The sequence below is a fragment of the Phlebotomus papatasi genome, chromosome 1, assembly GCF_024763615.1.
Source record: "Phlebotomus papatasi isolate M1 chromosome 1, Ppap_2.1, whole genome shotgun sequence".
In the NCBI taxonomy this organism is placed as follows: domain Eukaryota; kingdom Metazoa; phylum Arthropoda; class Insecta; order Diptera; family Psychodidae; genus Phlebotomus; species Phlebotomus papatasi.
Window position 1 is genome coordinate 62,057,407 of NC_077222.1, and position 20,607 is coordinate 62,078,013.

The 20,607-nt window shown below is 35.4% G+C and overlaps 1 protein-coding gene across 1 annotated transcript in view; it reads right to left on the minus strand.

The window, feature by feature from the left end:
• LOC129809611 (zinc finger protein rotund-like) overlaps positions 1 to 11,400 on the minus strand; it is a 61,906-nt gene extending 50,506 nt beyond the window's left edge. The window contains exon 1 of the mRNA XM_055859570.1: positions 10,058 to 11,400. Within this exon, the coding sequence (XP_055715545.1) occupies positions 10,058 to 10,462 (405 nt within the window). The 5' untranslated portion in view covers positions 10,463 to 11,400. The remainder of the gene's footprint in view (positions 1 to 10,057) is intronic.
• Positions 11,401 to 20,607: the final 9,207 nt, after the last annotated feature.

The following is a 20,607-nucleotide window of genomic DNA, read 5'->3' on the forward strand; positions in this document are numbered from 1 at the left end:
ACTTTTTTTTCGGGGAGAGTTTCTGTGTTGGAGCGAAAAAAATTGATTGTATCATTTTTTTTTTTTCAAGAGAGAGATGGTTTTGCGATTTTTTTTTCAACACAGGCAAATTCGACATTTTTTTTCGGTGTTTGCCTTCACCAAACTGTGGTAGGTTTTAAAATTAATTTCTTTTTTTCCGGATGGTGTATGGAATATTGTTGGGTAGAAATTTTAAAATTGAGGGTTGGGGAAATTGGTGGAGCAACAACTTTTATTTTTTTTTGGCTTTTGTCCGGGAGCACACAGCGGTCTTTTGTGCCCAATTGCGTCAAATTTGCACCACATTGGCCTCCTCCGGACTTCAAAGTTGGCCTGGGGTGCTCCCCCTCGTCCTCTCTATCGCTCTCTCTGGCCAAGACATACTCGGAGGTGTTGGGATTGTTGCTAATTTGGCTGGGTGGCAAGAAATGGTCTGGCACTTTTGGGGGAGACACGAGTCATGCACCACCACATGCCACTGCTCTCGTTTTCTAACCTAGGCCGTATGGTTCTATGTACTATCGTCTCTGTACAGAGGAATAGTTAGCTAAGTATTGGAATACAAACCATACAGACAAATCCCCGAAAAAAAAGTAAAATACCACGGGAACTCAAAGAAAGGTCATTTATAATATTTTTTCGAATATATACATGTATATGAACGCGGACGTGAATCGTTGAAAAAAAAATCATTTTTCGGGTTTATGGCGTTCTATGGCGGTGGATGGAATACGACACGGAAAAAATATACGTCAGAGGGAGACAAGAACAGTGGCTGGTAGTCAGTAAATTACTATACATTCTGTCTCATGATCTACACATTAGATTGGTAACCATGTGTGACTGACTGAGTGACTCTCTGATGGCTTTTCTGCTGACTTGTACACGATTTTTTTCGTGAATAACTCCATTATAATCCCCACAAGAGCGTACAATGTGCTCAAAATGCTTCTATTCTCAAATATTCTACTTTCCTACACCCTCAAGCCATACCAAACCTTGACCACTATTCCAAAGGAAGAACATTCATACCGCCATTAGATCATACCTCGATCCCTACAAATCTAACCTTCAAATCTCCACTTCCTTATAAGCAATCTCTCATCTCAAATTCAAGTTGTCTCCTAAATTTTTTACGCAAACAAAAAGTTGCCCTTTGCCTGGGTCCCATCCAAATCTTCATAATGACTTTTTAATTAATAGCGAGGATGACGTCATGGCAGTATCTGTTTGATGACATTATAAAAAATACCAGGAATCGGGGCTTGATTGTATGCTACTCCAGTCGCAAGAGATAATCTTACAATATTGCTTGGTGTATATAAATTTTGTGTGTTTTACTTTTTTTTTTTGGCTGTTCATGTACAGGCATTCTGGGTTAGCCAAAAAGCATCGAACCTTATCTCTTTGCCTCAAAGTTTGGCAGTTTTCGCCGTGCCTCTCACACTCTTTCTCACTCTAGCATTTTTCGGCACATTTTGGGCGCATGGTTCTTTTGGGTCAACCTGTGGCGATATTGTGCCTCGTCCATTTGAGAAACTGAAAACCCAGCAAAAATGCATACACCGAAATCTCTTCCATCTTTTTTTTGTTCCTTCTTGTTTTTTTTTTTTTGGACTAAGTCGCATTCCCATACAGTCTTTTGTTTACAGTGAGCTTCAGAAAAATTGTAGCGCCCACAAAAAAAAAACAGGGAGATATCACTAAAATGCTAAGAATTTGGGAAGGGTATGTTGGTTTGGAATATTTGTAAACTTTTAGTCAAGGATAGTGGCTTATCATCAATCAAAACCCCTTGCATTGAAGTTTTCGAAATTCGAATGTCCGTTAGCCGAATGGTTCTGTCAAACACTTTATTAAAAAAAAAGTCATTTTCCGCAATTTTTACTTCCAATAATCCGGATTTCAGAGAATTAAATGTAAAAGGGTCTTTGCACAGTATCGCTATCATCTCAGAAATCCATGGTGTATAACGTATACTAGAGAAAACGTAATAATCCTTTGAGTAGGAATCTCAATTGGAATATTGAGATTTAGTCCAGTTAAACTGTTAGAGCTCAAATAGATTCAGGATGATCCTCGAGAATATTTGGTCTTAGGGCTTTGACAGACCTGAGGATCAGCCGAGAGACTGCTTAGCATAATTATACTCAGGGGGTGACATTAGCTCTGAAAAATGCGACCAGTTTTAGTGTAATTTTTTCCCGTTTTCGTACACATTTCACGAGATATCTCCGAAACTACGTAGGTTGCCAATTTGGGGTTTTCGGTTGCCTTTTCCATATTAAATTAGCTTTTATTTTGTATTTGTCTTTTTTGCTAATTCATTCCACAATGACAGAAAACACCGAATGAACTCCAAAGTTTTTTTTCGCCACGCTAGAAACACATGGAAAACATAGGAAACGTCATTCCCCTGATTATACTCTACATGATGGTTAAACTTCACTTCCAACAATTTCTTCTAAGTCAGAGGTGTGCAAGAACAGTTGAAACCGAATATACGTCAAAATAAGTTTGCTCTGGTAGCGTTTTTACCATTGACGTACATGTTTCATTTGACGTTTATTCGGTTTCAACGGTTCTTGCACGCCTCTGCTCTAAGTTATCTCTCGGCTTAAGTCGTAAGAGTGTCTAGGGCATTAGGCAAAGGAAATTTATGCAAAGAACTTTTAGTAGATGATCCAAAGCCGTCAGTGTGCAACACTTTGGGGTAAGTCTTTACTGTAATATTTTAGAGGCTAAATATTTTCAAGGATCTAGCCTAATCTATTTGGACCCTAATGAACGAGTCTAACCATTTTTCGCTTAGGAGAATGTAGGCATGGTTCGTACAGAGTTAACCTTCAAACGATGCGAATTTTCTCTTTGTTTGCAAAGAGCTGACCTACCATTTCTCATCTCGTTTCATGATCTTAATAATGATCTGTCTTATGACTAAGAAATGACTGACTAGCTCTTCGCAAACAAAGAGAAAATTTGCCTTGTTTGAAGGTTCACTCTGTGGGAACCATGCCAACATTCCCCTATATGCGATTTATCCTGGCTATTTAACCCCAGCTGAAGAGATCCCATCTTCGAAAATTTGGCAGTAAAGTATTAGGGTAAGGAAATTTATGCAAAGGACGTGCAATCGATGATCATAAGTATTGAGAGTCCGACAGTTTGGGATAAATCTTTATTGCCACATTTTACAAACTAAACAATTCTTGGGGATCAGCTCGACTTATTACAGCCCTTATTACGTAGAAATGAAGAACAGTTGCAGGATCTAGCCTGAATTTTGGTTTTACACTATTTTTCCCTTTACACAATTTTCAACTGAAGTAGGATAAGTGTGCCAAATTTCGGCATAGTTGCATGAAAGCGTCAAAGTCTCAAGTTTGAAATATAATATTTTAAATACAAATTGATTTTTTAAATTCTTTCTTTTGTAAGAGTGTTGCTTGGAACCTTGGAAAGAGTTTACCGTCTTTATTTACTCTAAAATCGTTCTTAATACATTTTAAAATAAATAAAAATATAGAAATAGCTTTGATGCCCTATTTCGGCCACCTTCATTCTTATAGTTCCTTGCCCTTCAGGAATTCTTCCAATATCTTTTTCACGTCATCTCGTTTGTCGAAGCTACATTTTTTCATATTCTTTTGCTTTGTATATAATATCTAGAGTACGTAAAATCTAAAAGTTCATGGAAATTTGAGGAACAAAAAAGGTGGCCGAAATTGCAAGCTGGCCGGAATTTGGAACACTTACCCTATCTCGAATTAGAAAATTGGTTTTGAAAATTTATGTATTTATGCGAAAGTTCGTTTAAAACTAAGACGAAATTGAACGAAATGGATGCATGTTTTTTGGTTCAGTATTTTAAGGTGTCTTAATTTTTTTGAACAGAACTGTAAATACTCGTGTACACACTTCGAGGAGACGAGGCAAAAAATGCATTTTTTCAGTCTATCCCGATCTAGTGAGAGGGACATAAGAGATTTCTAGGGGTAAGGGCTCCGAACGTCAATAAGAATTTGTTATCTCATCGTCAAATCACTCATACTTGTATTGGTCATCCACTTTCCGAGAAGCTCAAGAGGCTCCCTGGGTAGTAAGAATTTTGAAAAAAAACAAGGCAAAATTTAGGCAATTTGCTTTTAGGACATAGAAGTTTTTGGATACTTCTTTTATATTTTAAGAAGTAAGTCTTGGAGCATTAGGCAATCCGGCACCCTCCATCGATGAAAAAGAGAAAGAGCCAAACGGAAGTTGGAAAGATGCTGGCCAGTGGGAAAGCACACACAATTTCATGAGAAAGGCATAGACTCATTAATAATTTTTCTGAGGCATGATCGCAAAGAGAAATTCGAAGCGCTCCAGGGTATCATCCTCATGACTTCGAAAAAATATTAACCATATGTTTAATTGCTCAAGAGCCTCCAAATGTGAGTTTTGTACGCTGTTCAACTGGCTCATGAGAATAAAACCACCAAAAATTTGCTGTACGCAGAACTGCCATTAGCATGAATTCGGTTAGCTTACGCTTAGGGGGTGGGTCACTTCTGCAATTGACCCTTTCATAATGACAAACTTGGGAGTTTGCACACATTAAACAATTTTTAACTTCACATGCGTTCACTTTGAACAAATAATTAGTAAGAATTTTATTGGACAAGAGTTGCGCGGAAATAAAATTGAATAGTTAGGCGTTGCGGCGCCGCTCAGTAATATTTTTTTTAGGCTTCTGCACACGCATCTCGATGACGAAGCCACAAACACCACATAACCATCCTATTTCAACTGAAGCATGTTTTAATATCATTTTATAAACTCACACAGAACACGAAAGACACACATTTTATACCCAAAATCTACATGGTGAGCCTCGACTTTTCTACATCAAAATGACGCCTTCTCTCGTTTTTAGAATCATTCTTGCGTCACGTTAATAATATATAATAATGTGTTTCTAAAATGTGTATGAAAAATGTCTAAGAATGATGAGATGTGTGGTATTAGGAGTATATTCCAGCCTTATAATTGTGGAAGAGAGGGCAGAGTCTAGGTTCAGATTGTGCCTCCCAAAACGTTTAGTTCAAAGGTTTTATGTTCAATTTTTTGATAATTATTTCGGTAAGATTCGTTGAATTCACCACCGACACTCATTTTCACGCATCATATAGCCGATACGACCATGAAGGGCATGACTAGACAGAACACTTCAAACTTGGCATCCAAGAAAACTTCTGACAAGAATTTACACCAACTCTTTAATATTTTGATATGTGCTTTTGGAAAAGTTTTATTTATCAGAAAAATTTTGTGTTTTTTTATTCTGATTTTTGTTAGTTCTCCTTATACCCTTACAGCTTACAAATTTTTCCAATCGAAAACATAAGGAAAAAAGTTTTACAGACATATGAAATTAGGGGGGGGGGCTTGGGGCAGTTTTACCCAGAAGCAGAATTTAATAGTCTTCCAATCAAAGGGCCCAAATAGGCTTAGGCGGATCCTCGAGAACATTTAACCTGTAAAATTTAGCAGTGAAGATTTATCCCAAACTGAGGACTTAGGTTAATTGCTTAGTGGTCATTTGCGTAAATTTCCTTTACGTAATCTTTTACTGGATATATTTAGAAAAGCAAAATTTGGGCCCTACGGATTAAGTTCCGAGGCAGCCAAAATCCCGAAAACCAAAATCCCGAAAACCAAAATCCCGAAAGCCAAAATCCCGAACTCCAAAATCCCGTAAAGGCCAAAATACAAAAAGCGAAATTCCGAATGTTTAAAATCCTGAAAGGAATGAAATTATATGGAGGATATCCAGCAAGCGCGTGTGCAATCGTGGGAGTAGCTGTGACACTTTTAAGAATTCGGGATTTTGGCTTTTGGGATTTTGGCTTTCGGGATTTTGACCGGGACCCTATTACGTTATCTATTTTTTTAGTAGTCAAGATTTTTTGGAAAATTTTGACTCAAGGGGTTACATGAGTCAAAAAAACAGGTAAAACACATTTTCTCTAATTTTTTTCAACATAATAAATTTTTTTTAAAGTTCTAAACATATAAAAGAACAAGAAAAAATATGTCTCCTTTATTTGCTTTTCTGTGTACTACACATTTAAACATAATTTGACTTTTCCCTCAAACAAAAATTTACAAAATGTTCATCTAAGGGATGGAATGTAGAGTGAAAAATCCAGCGATTTTACTCAGTTTACCCCATAATACACATTATTTAATTGTACAGATCACACGGCCAGTTTCTCTTGAGCCTTCAGCTCAGAACAAGATTTAAATTTAAACTATATATTCTGAAATTTTCATTTAATAAATCTTCAAAATTCAGGTGTTGGGACCGGAATTTCGGAGACCTACACATTTTGATCTTAGCCGTTAGGCCGAGAAGCGATGGAATTTCGGAGACCTTTTTTGGAAAAACGTACTGTTCCGTGGACAAGATTTCTCAGAGTATATTCATCTGACGTCAAAAAACTAAATATTTGCGGTTACCTGATGAGTTAAACTCGTACTATAACGGTGCAATTAAAAAACAAAGATTTCTAAAAAAAAAATGTACCGTTCAAAAACCGTTTCTAAAAATCAGGTCCTTACGGCTGAATTTTTAAAATTTTGAAATGCGAATTTCGACTTCATGAAATTTTCCTGATCTAAAAGATGTGCCTAAGCCATATGTACTTCCTAACTATTCTGACTAAGTCCATTCCAGTCTACCTTAGTAAACAGGACAGAATATATCTCCTACGTTCTTTACATTTCGAGACAAAATTTTTATATTTCTCAAGTTTATTTAAAAGGGTCAGGAACAGTCCGATAGTCGTTGGGTTGGAGAAGGTTCAGTCCGAAATAAGAATCCTTTTCTTCCCAGAACTTTCGGTACTCTACACACCTTCTTTAGTGGTTGTTTATTCTGCATTACAACATTTTCAATTTATATCATTTTTTCTACATTCATTCGAAAATGTCTGGCTTTTTCTAGAACTTCGTTTTACTTAAGGACAGCAATGATGTCTTTCTTGGGTATGTGGGATACTGAGTTACACGCTAAGTTTACAAATTTACTAAATCAGACCTCGTGAGATCATTTTTAACATTTTTTAGATGATTTAAAGTTAAAGAAGTTTTTAGTTTCGTCCTTTGGGGCAAAAGGAAATTTTCTGTGTTTTGGGAAGTTTTTACTTTCGTCCTTTGGGGCAATGGGAAATTTTCTGAGTTTTGGGAAGTTTTTATTACGTTGGGGCAAAGGGAAATTTTCTGTGTTTTGGGAAGTTTTTGCTTTCGTCATTTGGGACAAAGGGAAATTTCCTGTGTTTTGGGAAGTTTTTAGTTCGTTGGGGCAAAGGGAAATTATCTTTTGGGTAGTTTTCAGTTTCGTCCTTTGTGGCAAAGGGAAATTTTCTGTATGACAGACAAAATTTCCGATACTTGTACAAAATGTATGAAAGAAAAGATTTCCAAAGACAAAGTTTCCAAAAAAACAAAAATTACCGAAGACAAAGATTCCAAAGACATACTGGGAAAGCAAAAGTGTAAAACACAAAGATGCCCGATCTCATTTAAAATATTCCCTTTGCAATAACACTTTATTTCCTATTTGGGGGTTGATTTGGCTCCTTTACGATTATATTTACGGGTTTATAAGGGTATATCTTCTATCATTTTAAAACTAAATAGATTTTTGGAGAAAGATCACTAGAAATTTTAAATCAGGGCTTGTATTTTTTTTTTACTTGTAAAATTCACTGTAAATTGGTGGCATCCGGAAACGCGATTAAACTTTCAGTATTACCTTTGTGCTAAGTTGTGCGATAAGGCTTATCTATATGGCTTTAACTCTGAAATTTTCAATGGGCGAGAAAGATTTTTGTGGCGATTAGGATGGAAATTGATCTAATAAATTTCCAAAATCACTACGATTGTTTATTGTTAATTCGATACTTGGAAACTTAGTAAAAACCTAGTCTGAAAACCGCTTTTGTAACTCGCACTTTGTAAAACGCTTTGTAACTTCTTATTTTTATTTTCAGAGTTTTTGTAGGCTGACCATTTAAAAAGAGTTTACATAGTCCCAGCGGGAAGCAGGGCATATGATCTTAACACGGTAATAGAAAACACAGTAGATGATCTTTCTGAAAACTTTTAGCATTCGACTCACATACAACATTTCGAAGATGGTATCTCCGATGGGAATTTCTTGTCAAGTCAGAAATAATCACTTGAGACTTGCACTTTTTGCACTTTTAACACTATCACCACATGAACGATATGATACAGTATTATTTTACTTCATGAAATTAAATGTATAGGAGAAGTATTTTTTGTACTATTCTTGTTGCACTCTTTAAACTTAGTTTGGCAATTAGGGTTACCAGGTTTTTTTTTAATAAATTCCGGTATCTAACTCTGGATAGGTAGCTTAAACCGGTTTCTACTCAATAAAGTCAAAATTTTATTCAATGAGTTTTAATAAACCCCAAAAAAATAAAAATCAAGGAGAATTCTAAAGTAGGAGATTTTGCGAATAAGGGTTGATCGGGTGTTAAAATTCCAATTGTAATCTAGCTAGAACAAAATAAAAAGAACATTTTCTTTGGTTTACAACTTTAAAAAAAAAAGTTGAGGGCAGGAAAATGGCCGAAATCTAATATTCCACACACCTCCGTAGCTCCCCTTTTCTAATTGTTCCTGTTAATTCCCGATGGCTTAAGACAAGACCAGTGCAAAGGCGCGAGAAATGAAGTGTCTGAAAATGTTTTTCTTCAGTCACTTTTTCTATTTTCGACACACATTTTTCCCGCAAAGACACATCGTTACATTTGGAGGATTGTTAAAAATAAAATCCATTCCGTACACACGATTTTTTCTCAAGTTTTTTTTTGACAACTCCCAAAAAAAAAGTCTACATTCATGTCTTCCTTGGATGCATGTATTGGGGTGCTTTGGATGTATGTGTTCTTATTACTGTGCTCTTCAGCATGATTTCGTGTTCATGGGAGAGGAAAAAAAGGCGAGAAAAAAATGTATAAGAAAGTATACTCCAGAATGGATTCTCAGCACGAGGTCAGAGCATAGACTGACATTGTTGAGAGTCCTGGAATGAAATTCCATGCTGAAGAAAGCACAGGATACTTAGGGGTTGAGATCTTGGTCCATCGTACCATCATACTCATCCCCCCCATTTGAGAGTTTTTGGGGATGGCGCTGGACTTTTTTTTTCAGCGCTGGCAACCCCAACCCCTTGGTGGTTCGGTGAAACTTCTTGGCACATTGAAAGGCAAAAACATCTTTTCATTTTGAGATTTAATTAATTTCCCTCGAGCTCTTCCTTCGCACTCTTTTGTTTATTCGACAAGCGAACACTAATTTTTTATTTTTTAGCTATGGGATGCAAAAGTCCCTTTGCTTTTAGCGAATAAAAAAAATCGCATGGCGTCGAGGGGGTTATGCTAGGCCCACCCTCCCATTTGACTAAAACCACTCACAGACACATGCCCAAAATGCGGTGTTCTCTCGCTCCTGGAGAACTTTTGGTGGGGAGGGGGGGGGTTGCTTTCACACAACCCTCTTGACGCGTGGGTACATTTTTTTCCCTGTGCCTGAGAGCTAGAGAGTGACGCAGTCGTGAATTTGCTGCGGACCATGAGGGTTTGGGGGCCTACACCGAGCCGGGCCTGCAAGAGGTGGCAGCGGCGAGAATTCGTCAGAAGTGGGTGGCGTCCATGGTTCTCTCTCCCCCATGGCGCTCTTTTTTAGCATTCCTTTTTTTTCTCTATATTTTTGCGCCTCAACACAACTTTCCCCGAAGTAAATGTGTGCGTGATTTTTTTTTCGTTTCACTTCGGAAGCGATTTTGCATGTTTGAGAATCGTGGAAGTTTTTTTTCGGGTTGAAGTTATTGATTTCGGGGGAAGTTGTACCCGCACATGCTCTAGTTTGACGGCGACGGTGGTTTTTTTTTCGGCGATATGAGGTGTAGGGGATTGTAAAGATAAGTAGGGGGGGGGAGTATGGGGGTAGAACAATTTACCTTAGATTCTTGCATCTGGGCATCGGAGATGGATAAGGGTGTTGGTGGTGTTGATGGAGTACTGTAGGGTTTCTGATCCTGCTGATCCCCAGCTCCTGGATGTCTCATGTCCGTTGGATCGCCATTGTTGTTGGATCCTCCGTCGGCATTGGCATTGGGAGCACTTGCTCCATTCTGTCCACTTGCACTACGACCATCTATCACTTTAGCCGGTCCGTAGTCAAGACGGTCCGGTGTTCTCAGATCACTGACATTGAAGGGTTTGTAATCGTGCACGAGACTAGCTCGTAGATCAGTAGATGTGAGTGCACCTAGGGGTCCTAGTACTCCCCTCTCATTCATCGAACGCAATTGATCAATTGATCGATGGATGTGACTATAGTCACCGGTTGGTATTTCCGCCATCAGGGGTGAGTTGTGGTAGTCCAGCCCACCGCCGGGCCGGTACTCAATCGCGCGGCCCTCCAGGGTGTTCCTTCCGGCCAGCGACTGATCAATCTCCGCGCACAGTCTCCTCTAGGATATCACGCTATTGCAACTGTGGCCGGTACCACATACACCAAAAAAAAAATCACACCACCAAACTTGTCCGAATTACCCGTTTTACAATCTATGGCACGATCAACTGTTCCAGGCAAAGGCACATAGAGTCCCGATATTTTTTTTTTCTTTGTGAGATCAGCAACAGGACCACCTTCAAAGGCACAATCTCTTTTCACTACCGCGAACTAAATAAAAATCGAAATGACAAAAAAAAAACGCGTAAAATCTTCACGCTGATAATTAATTGGACTGCTTGATCCAAGTCTCTCTTCCTCTCCAACCTATTTCACCGTCTTCGTGCAACAAGAATGGTAAGTTGGCAAACACACGGAACACATTCTCGCTATTTGTCGGTCACTAGGATAAATCTTGGGCACCACTGCGACTGTTCAGTGTCTTGGCGCTTATTTGCAAATCTTGAGATTCTCTTGCGGAGCGTGGTCTGTTGCCATCAGAAAATTCAAATAGTCACTGGCTGTAGCGGCAAGATCCACTTGTCGAATTCGCACGAGAAGTCAAAGTGTGGAGATTTTTTTTTCGGACAATGTGCACGGGGTGTCCCAAACGATCTATTCTCTCACACGAAATTGTAAAGCCAGTAAAAAAAAAAACCTCGTCACAAGGTGGGATGAGGCACAGGTAGTCCCCCAAAGAGAGAGAGAAACAAAATTGATAAAGAATAACAATCAACACCTAAATCTCACTGGCTCAGATACAAGTCTCTAATTGTGCGGTGTATGAGCGAGTAAAAAACGCACTGCAAACGTGTGCTGATCATTGCGAAGCAAAAACTCGACTGGTTTAGAAAAAGTTTTGGTCCTCAAAGTTTGTTAGGCGAGATCTTGCGTCGTTTTGTATGTTTTAAGAGTGGCTTTGATGTACATGTATGCGGTGAGAAGCGAAAAAAATTCCGGGGGAGAGAATGAGTGAGCGAGCAAGAGAATCCCCCTTGTTCACGGCAAACACATGCACACCGTAAAAATTTTTACACAATTAATCGGATACACAGCCATACATATAACCTCTTCGGCGGATTTTTTTTCCCAACCAAACCACCCATTCAACACCAGCCCAAGAGTGAACTTCCCCGGATACGCGACATAGTAGCCCCCTGCATTGGTGTTTGTACCATGTTGGAACGGCTCGAAGTTGGCCATGTGTTGGAACGAGTTCGATAAAAAAAGAAGAAAAAAAACTTTTGAAAAAGAATCATACTTATCAGTTTTTTGGTCACATGGCGCAAGTGGAAATGAGACAACTATCTGTTTCATTCACCCGAAAACGGAGCGCATTTTTATTCCCAACAACACGCACGCACACACCACCAATTTTTTCTCCCATTCTTTTTTAATGGATTGCGCTTACTTCCTCGCCCCGTCTCTATTCCCAAAGCACACACTCACGAGATGTTGGCGCACTTTTGTCAAGCTCATACACTCATGCCATCTCACTTGCACCCTCTCACTCACACCTCCTCGTGGGGAGTACACCAAACTTCATAACCTTTCTTGTCATACAAGTTACAATTCCTTCTTACAACATCCCCGTGCAAAGGACTCCCTCCAATACCTTAAGAAAAACTCCTTAGGCAAGAGCGAGAAAAAAAGACAGCCAAAAGGGGAAATTCTGTGATTTTTCTTTGGCGCGTCGGACAATTTTTTAGACATTTTTTTTCCAGCTTTTTAGACGAGATGAGTGGGGTTACAGTTGCAGACCCACTCCCCTACACATATGCCTTGTTACACACACATCCGTAACGAATTGCCGAAAAGAATTCCCCAAAAACCTCTCGTACACTTGATGCTCCATTACGTAATTTCTATGGAAGTTCAACGGAGAGGGGAGTGCAATTTGTAGGGGGGCATAGGTGGAGAGGGAAGTTGTTAGATTTTTTGGCTGATTGGGCAGAGAAGGCATTTTATAGAAAATTTTCCTGAAGATCTTAAATTTTTCACAAGGGGAGATTGGGACTAGACCAGCCATCAATTTTTTTTAGCATAATTTTTTTTAAGTTCTTTAAAATATTTGAGGTCCAGCGCCTTCTCTAATTGGCTGACGCTTTGAAAGCCTTGAAGTTGTAGCCAATCAGATAACATCACAGGACTAAAATATTTTATGAGTTTAAAATATTTAATTAGGTGGAATACCAATTCTAATATGAAGATGTAATGCCTATTTCATTTAAAAGAGGTTTGCTCAATCATTTCTATATTTTAGCCCCTAGATGATTTAGCCCATGCTGCCCCTAATTCCTTATCTTTACTACACTCCTCAATGGCAAATAAGCTTAAAGAACAATTGTTAAGACTTTAAAAACTTTAAGCACTCTCGTATCCTTATAGGCGCGATCCTTTATCGCAAATTTGCAACCAAGTACACGGAATAAATACCTAAGCAGATAATCACATAATGATAGGCAGATGGAAAAGCAAATATTCAACTCCATCGAGCTGATGGAATGTCTGTAAAATAAAATATAGAGAATAATTTTAGACCATCTAATTAAAATACCGGTCTCTATGGTACAGATACATACCATACATACCATATCATTATTTAAATCTCATTCAATATTTATTATTTGTTTTAATACCGGCTGTACAGCTTTATATAATTAATTAAGTAATTAACCATATAAATATAAAAAAAAACTTTCTACTATTGTAAATTGTTTTTTACTTTGAAAGAGTTTGCGAAAATTAATCAGAAACTTAATAGGTCAACTTTAGATTCAAGTAGAACTACAAAGATTTAGAATATTAGAAATGTTTTACAATCGTTATATTTAGAAATGTTTTATAAATCGAAAATTTAACCGTTGTTAAAATTAAACAATTCTATAATCGGATGATACCATTAAGAAATTAATTTTTCTGTAAAAAATCAAAAATAGAACTCAAAATCCTTTTAAAGTGATTCGAATGGTATAGGTAATAGTCATGATTTTATAGAAAATCAGATAGAGCGCCTAGAAAATTATATAGAAAGATTATAAAGAAAATCAGCTCTTAAACTAAAAGAGATAATGAAGAATGGATGGCTTTTTTTACTTTATTTTATCATAATTATCCTAGAAAACATTGTTTTAGAACTTTTTTTCGCATATTAAAGAAAACACCGTTAGAGGGTTAACCACAACACGCATAATATGCTTTATTCTAATATTCTAATTAAAATTCATTTGAAAACAAGTGACAAAAAGTATTGAAATATGTAAGTATTACTATAGGGAAAAAGAATTTTATATGAGATTTATAAAAATTCTTGAAAAATTAGATAGATAGATCTTGCTCTAAAGTATTTCTGTACAACAATTTATTTTAATTTGAATAGAATTTAAAAATTTACAAGGCCATTATGTGTAAAGCAGAAAAAAGTATTTACTCTACCACCTAAAAATCAGAAAGTAATTAGAAAATTATGTACCTATTCTGATTTTTAGGTCCATTAAGGATTTTTCGCCACGTTAGGGTAAGTGTGCCAAATTTCGGCATAGTTGCATGCAAGCGCCAAAGTCTCAAGATTGAAATGTAATATCTTTCATAGAAATTGATTCTTTTCATTCCTTCTACTTAAGGAGTGTTGCTTAGAACCTTGGTAGACAGTTTATCGTCTTTATTTACTTTAAAATCATTCTTAATACATTTTAAAATGAATAAAAATGTAAACATAGCTTTGGTGCCCTATTTCGGGCACCTTCACTCTCATAGTTCCTTGCCCTTCAGGAATTCTTCCAATGCCTTTTTCACGTCATCTCGTTTGTCGAAGCTACATTTCTTGTTATTATTTTGCATTGTATAATCTCTACAGTATGTAAAAACTAAAATTTTATGAAAATTCGAGGAACAAAAAAGGTGGCCGAAATTGCAAGCTGGCCGGAATTTAGCACACTTACCCTATGATTTTAAAACATACAGGGTAGCAACTGTTGTAGGGTCGAATGAACACCTCTTCGACAGGGAACCCCTATTGACACTTTTGCCAAAATGTTGAAATTTATTTAATGTATCTTATGAAATGTAAGTAATTAAGGTAAAGTACCCTTACTCGACCGGCTTACTCTATTCGACCGGTGGGTCAATTTTTGAATATTTGATGGTGAATTTCATCAATTTCTATGAATTTGTCACTGATTCGTATTATTTAAAGAATAATTGACCTATTAATGTTAGATCATACACAAAATATTATAGCAAATATAATTAAATTGAATAAATAAATCTACCGGTCGAATAGAGGAACCGGTCGAATAGAGGAACCGGTCGAATAAAGGGTACTTTACCTTATGGCGTTTTTTCATTAAACTACGTTTTTCGATAAGGATAAGTGTTCAAATTTCGTATTCCAAACGGTACAAAGTAGGGTGTCAATAAGTCCTGACACGAGTTCTTAAATTGTCAATAGGTGTTCCTTTCACCCTACGTTAATTTTTCTTTAATTCTAACATTTAAGGATAGTCCTCACCGATCCGACCTACCATATCCAATCCATAAAGACTATCCTTAAATGATAAAAAAATAGATTACGAACCGCAGAGAGGCAATCACAAGCATCTACGGTTCCTTTAATAATTATGCCTTACTAGAGTGAAAAGAATGCCGATTGTTACTTTAAGTGCTTCAGATGATAAACCTATTGGTACCTTCAGTAACAAGTTGAGAAATGAAAAATGAACATATCATTTTAGGAAAGTGTGGATTACAAAACGCCATATTGCAATGAATTTTAATATTTTGACAAAAGTAGTCAATAGGGGTTCCTTGTCGAAGAGGTGTTCGTTCTACCCTATATTGCTATGATTATGAAAGAATTACAGTTCAAATAAAAAAATATCTTGAAGACCAAAAAATAAGGATTACCCGCAATTTCTTTAAAGTTTAAATATTTGAACCAGTCTTTAACACTTAAAGGGTCATTCGAATTCTTTTATAAATATCTTTGATTTTAGAACTCAAAACTATTTTTAAAATTTAATACTTTAAAGATCAATGGATAACCGATGGCCCAAAAAAACAAAAAGTCGACTATTAAAAGTTATTTTGTCCGATAAATAGTCAGAAAAATTATTTTTTTGGGTCAGTGATGACCCATTGATCCTCAAAAAGTTAACTTAAAATGCAAGAAGCTTCATATTAACTAAGCTGAAATATAAGCTGACCGTGATGACCTTTACACCCAGTAAATACTAAAAAAAATGTGACCTTGTAATATTCATGTAGTGCCATTTGGCTTCTATAACTGAGAATTTGAAATCTTTAATTTTGACACTTACTTAATCAACAAAAAATCTTTAGATTTTTTTTATCTTAGTTATATCTTTATAAAGCTTAAAATTGAAATAAGTAAGATTCACTTTTAAATTTCAAGAATAAGAATAATGTCAAAACAAATATGAGAAAATACTTAAATTTTTTAATGGAAAAGTTAGAATTCACAGAAGAAAGTCAAATGCAATAATACAGAAATTAAATTTATGTGTTGTCTTTTGGTAGGTGATTTTCTTTTGACTAAAGTGAGATCATGTACAAAAAAGATGGCACGCGTTTTCATTATGTTACTCATCACCTTTTTCCCATCAAGTAAAAATAATGCTGTTTTTTCCCTCAATCGTCCACCAAATAAAATTTATGAGTGAGTGAGGCGCGAAGTTTAATAAATTTCGAGCAATAAAGAGTAAAAAAATCTAAACAAAAGTCTTTTTTTAACACTCATATTTCTGCTGACACGGAATGCTAAAAAGAGAACTCAAATCAGCACTTGTGCTTACCTTTAATTTTGAGTCTCTTGTTGTCTTTTTTTTTCACTATGTGTACCTTCACTTGGGCATACAATGTAAAAAATAATTTCCCACCATTTTTTTTTCACCTGCAAAGTCAGGTAAATGATGATGAAAAAAAAACACACGAATATACCAGTCCATCCCGCAGCGAAACTTCTTCGCAATTAAGCACCAACCGTCGCGGCATCATTTAATTGTTTATCATCAATTTGTCATTTATGCCTCAGTGTTTCGAGTGTTATTCCATAATGCAATATTTGTTACCGTGTTGTACTCTCAACATTAGCATTTCGGTAGGAAGGCAAAGAAAAAAAAACAGTCAGTGATTATTAATTGAATCTTGAGATTCCTCTCGACATTCTAAGCATTACTTAATGTGCCGAATTTCAAAAAGTGATTAGAGCTGGCCCGTCCCTCTACCCAAAAATTTTTCTGCCTACCAAACAAGTTACAAATTGCTCGATTATAATGATATTTAATTACGGACTGTGATACATAATATACAATTATTTCATTATTTATACTTTGGCGTGAGAAATTTTTTGGTAAGAGAAAAAGTGCTTGTTTATGATACTTGACCAAGATATCTGAGTGGGGAATTGTCGAAAAAGATTTTCAACTGAGATAAAACGTAATGACATTCTTGGGTTTCGAAGAAAGTGCGTTTCCTCTTTAGTTTTGGCATGTATTTTGAACACCGAGAAAATAGTCCTAAAATGATAAAGTTGAAAGGATTGCAGGTGAAACTTAGGCGTCGCACGTTCAATTTCCATATAAATATCCTCTTTTTGATCATTCCTTTTGCATCATGAAAAATGTGAATTAAATGGAAATATGCATTTAGAAATAGGTTTCAATTTTTTTCATTAAATTTTGTAATAGTCCTGCGTGGTGTAGATTACCTTCTCAATTCGAAGGTAAGGCTTTCAGCATAAATTTTTAAATCAATCTTTAAAGATCGATTTATGATCTTCGATAAAAAATGTAAATTTATTTTAAGTCTTTTGAATTAACCCTTTAAGGACGAGAAGGTCAAAAATCGAGGGTCAGTAAAAATATTTTTTTCTAACTTTTTAGAGCAAAATACAGCTTTAGAAGCCCGTAGGAAAAATTTCATTTTTGGGTCACGGGTGACCCAATCGTCCTTAAAGGGTTAAGGGGTTACATGGGTCAAAAGAATAAAAAAAACAGTATTATTTCTCTGAATTGTATTTAAACACAATAAAAAAATATATATTATATTTAATTTAAGCTTTTAAGAACACAAAAATAAAATTTTAACCCTTTAAGGACGATTGGAACACCGGTGTCCCATAAAGAAAATAATTTTTCCTGACTACCCAAAGTTATTTTTTTCTTATGTCTGTACATAATTGTAAAGTAGAAGATTGAAGGAATCTAGAATATTTTTTGCAAGTCTCTAGCGATTTGCTATGTAGTAAATATTTATGCTCAAAAAATGGCGAATTTTTAAATTCTCAAATTCATAATTGATTTTATTTATTTTTTATACTTGCAATTTTTTTTTAAGCAAAACCCTTGGCAATAAAAACTACAATACTCATACGTAATATTTTTCAAGCGAAAAATATTATTCATTGGTATTGTCAGAAAAAATACTTAAATTTTTGGGCTATTTTTGTCCCTATCGTTCACAGAAGCACAAAATACAACGTTGGACTTTCCAAGGTTAGATGTAAGACTTATCATTGATTATGTTTCCTAGTTTAATTTTTATTGTTGATTTTCAGTCCGTAAAAAGTGTCTCGTCGTTAAAGGGTTAAACTATATTATCTAAAATTTTCATTTAAGACTTTTAAAAATTCAGTCCTGGGAAACTAATTTTTGAGACATATTTTTTTCAAAAAACTTACAGTAGTAGACAATATTACTCAGAGAAGGCTCATCTGACGTTAAAAAACTAAATATTTCTTGTTAGCAGATGAATAAAACTTGTGTTTTTGTTTATCCAAGTACTAGTTTAATCAATCAACTAACAGGAAATATTTGGTTTTTTGACCTTAGATGAATCTACTATGAGTATCTTATCTCGAAGAGTACGTTTCTTTTCAAAATACGTCTCCAAAAATCACGTCGCAACGCCTGAATTTTTAAAACTTAAATGTTGTACTTTTAAATGCTTAAGAGATTGAACTAATTTTTTTTCTTGCGAAAGAAAATAAAGAAATGCTGTTTTTTTATTTTCTTTGACCCTTGTATCCTCTTAAATACAGTCAATTTTACAATAATAAAACTGAAATAGAGCTGCGAATTAATTTAAAGTGTTTTTTTCATTCTAAAGGAGTTCTCAAAGAACCCCATATTCTTAAACTGATGAAGATTATGATGTGATCTCGGAATATATGAAGCTTTATTACCTTCTAACACAGAATACGAAATTTCCAATTTTAAAAATTATGTCACTAAGAAGTAAAGTTTGAACAGAACCCAATTTAGAATTTTAAAGGCAGTGAAATGAACATGCAAAAGTTTCGAAAAAACAGAAACCAATAGTTTTCATAAATTTAACTGAAAGTATCTTAAATGTTAATTATTTAAATTACGTTAAACTATTAAGTGTTTTTTAATAACCAAAATTTAACATTTGACTAACCAAACTGAATTTTCTCCTGATTAAATTAATTTATAATTGCTCACTTCTTTTTGTATCCCAAACATTTAATTAAAATATTATATACTTTTAAAACCTGTCTAAAACAGGAGTATAGTACGCTGTAGTTCGGCCTGAAAAGGGAAACCTTTACAGTTATGCTTTTAATTAAAGAACTGGTTTTAGATTAAACTTTTTTTTTAAACCTTTATATAAATTTTGTTATGTTTTTAGTTATGTGGTAAAACTATGTCAGATCCTTTCAAAGTGCGGTGTCATACTTCGAAACTTTTCGAAATAAAACGGTCACTGGAAAGTTCACTTACGTGAAAGCATACTTTACCTTCAGATGACTGAAGCTTCGGACAACTAATTTTTTTAATGATCCTATTGGGTTTGGCCCGTAACTCTTTTCAGGCATATTTATTATAATTATTTTGAGGCATATTGGACCAACTATTAAAATATAATTAAATAAATAAATTATATTAGGGGAAAACGTGCTACCTTCGGACGATTAAAGCTTCGCACAATTTTTTTCAATTGTTTTTAATTAATTTTATCCATTATAATATTATATTTTTATAGCTTACGTAATGCCTTAAATTTCTTGAGAAGAACCATGGGTCAAATCCATTAAGAATATAGAAAGAAAAATTAAGTTGTCCGAAGCTTAAGTCGTCGGAAGGTAGCACGCTTTCCCCTAATATAATCTGTCAAATTCATCAAACACATATTGAAAGAACTGAGTTGTTCCAATCTTGAGTCGTCCGAATATATAACGCAAACCCCGTATAAATCAAATTTCCAGTGAAATAATAGCATCTCCAGAAAGCTAAAAAAAAGCTTATCAATAGCTTCTGAAAATTATAGAACAGAAGAAATAAAACATTTATTATTTTACATAGAACAGATTTGTGCGCTACGTCGAATTCTACGTTCACGAATTAACTGACTAAATCCTCAAATCTAAATATGTATTTCAAATAGGCTAACTTAATACTATTAAACAGTGTTCTTTACATTTAATATATTAGATCCTGAGATACAGATAATGCGGTAAAATTTAAATATCTTGAGATAAGATTCTTTGAAGTTTTCTTGAAAGAAAGAAAAAACAACGTTTGCATTTATTTGTCCGGTTCAACCTCCCTGTTCATGTTTCATAAACACTCTAAACGAGCTGCGAGAGTGCAATAAAATGCCAAAAATGTGAAATGTAAAATCCTCTCGAACGTGTTTGAGGAATGAGGTCTGTCGAATGCCGATCCTTTTGAACTAAAACTGTCTTCCGATTTCGTCCCATTGTAGCCTTGGCAAAAGTAGTGTCAGAGGAAAGGGTTATATGGCCCTTTTTAGTTTATGGGAGGGTTGGTATGTAAACAAAGTGGCCACAAAAAAATTAAAATTGTCGCTCATCCTTCGCATGAAATATGTTTTTGGTGAAAAAGTTGCAAATTGCCCAATATTCCAAATGTGGTATAATACTGAAATGGTTGGTAAGAACGAAAAGTGCCATAAAGACGTAAAAGAATAAACAGGCTCTAAAATAGTTCCTCACTCGCCATAAAGTGTTTAGGCTGAGGCCGGAGCATTTGGAGAGGTAGTCGAATAATA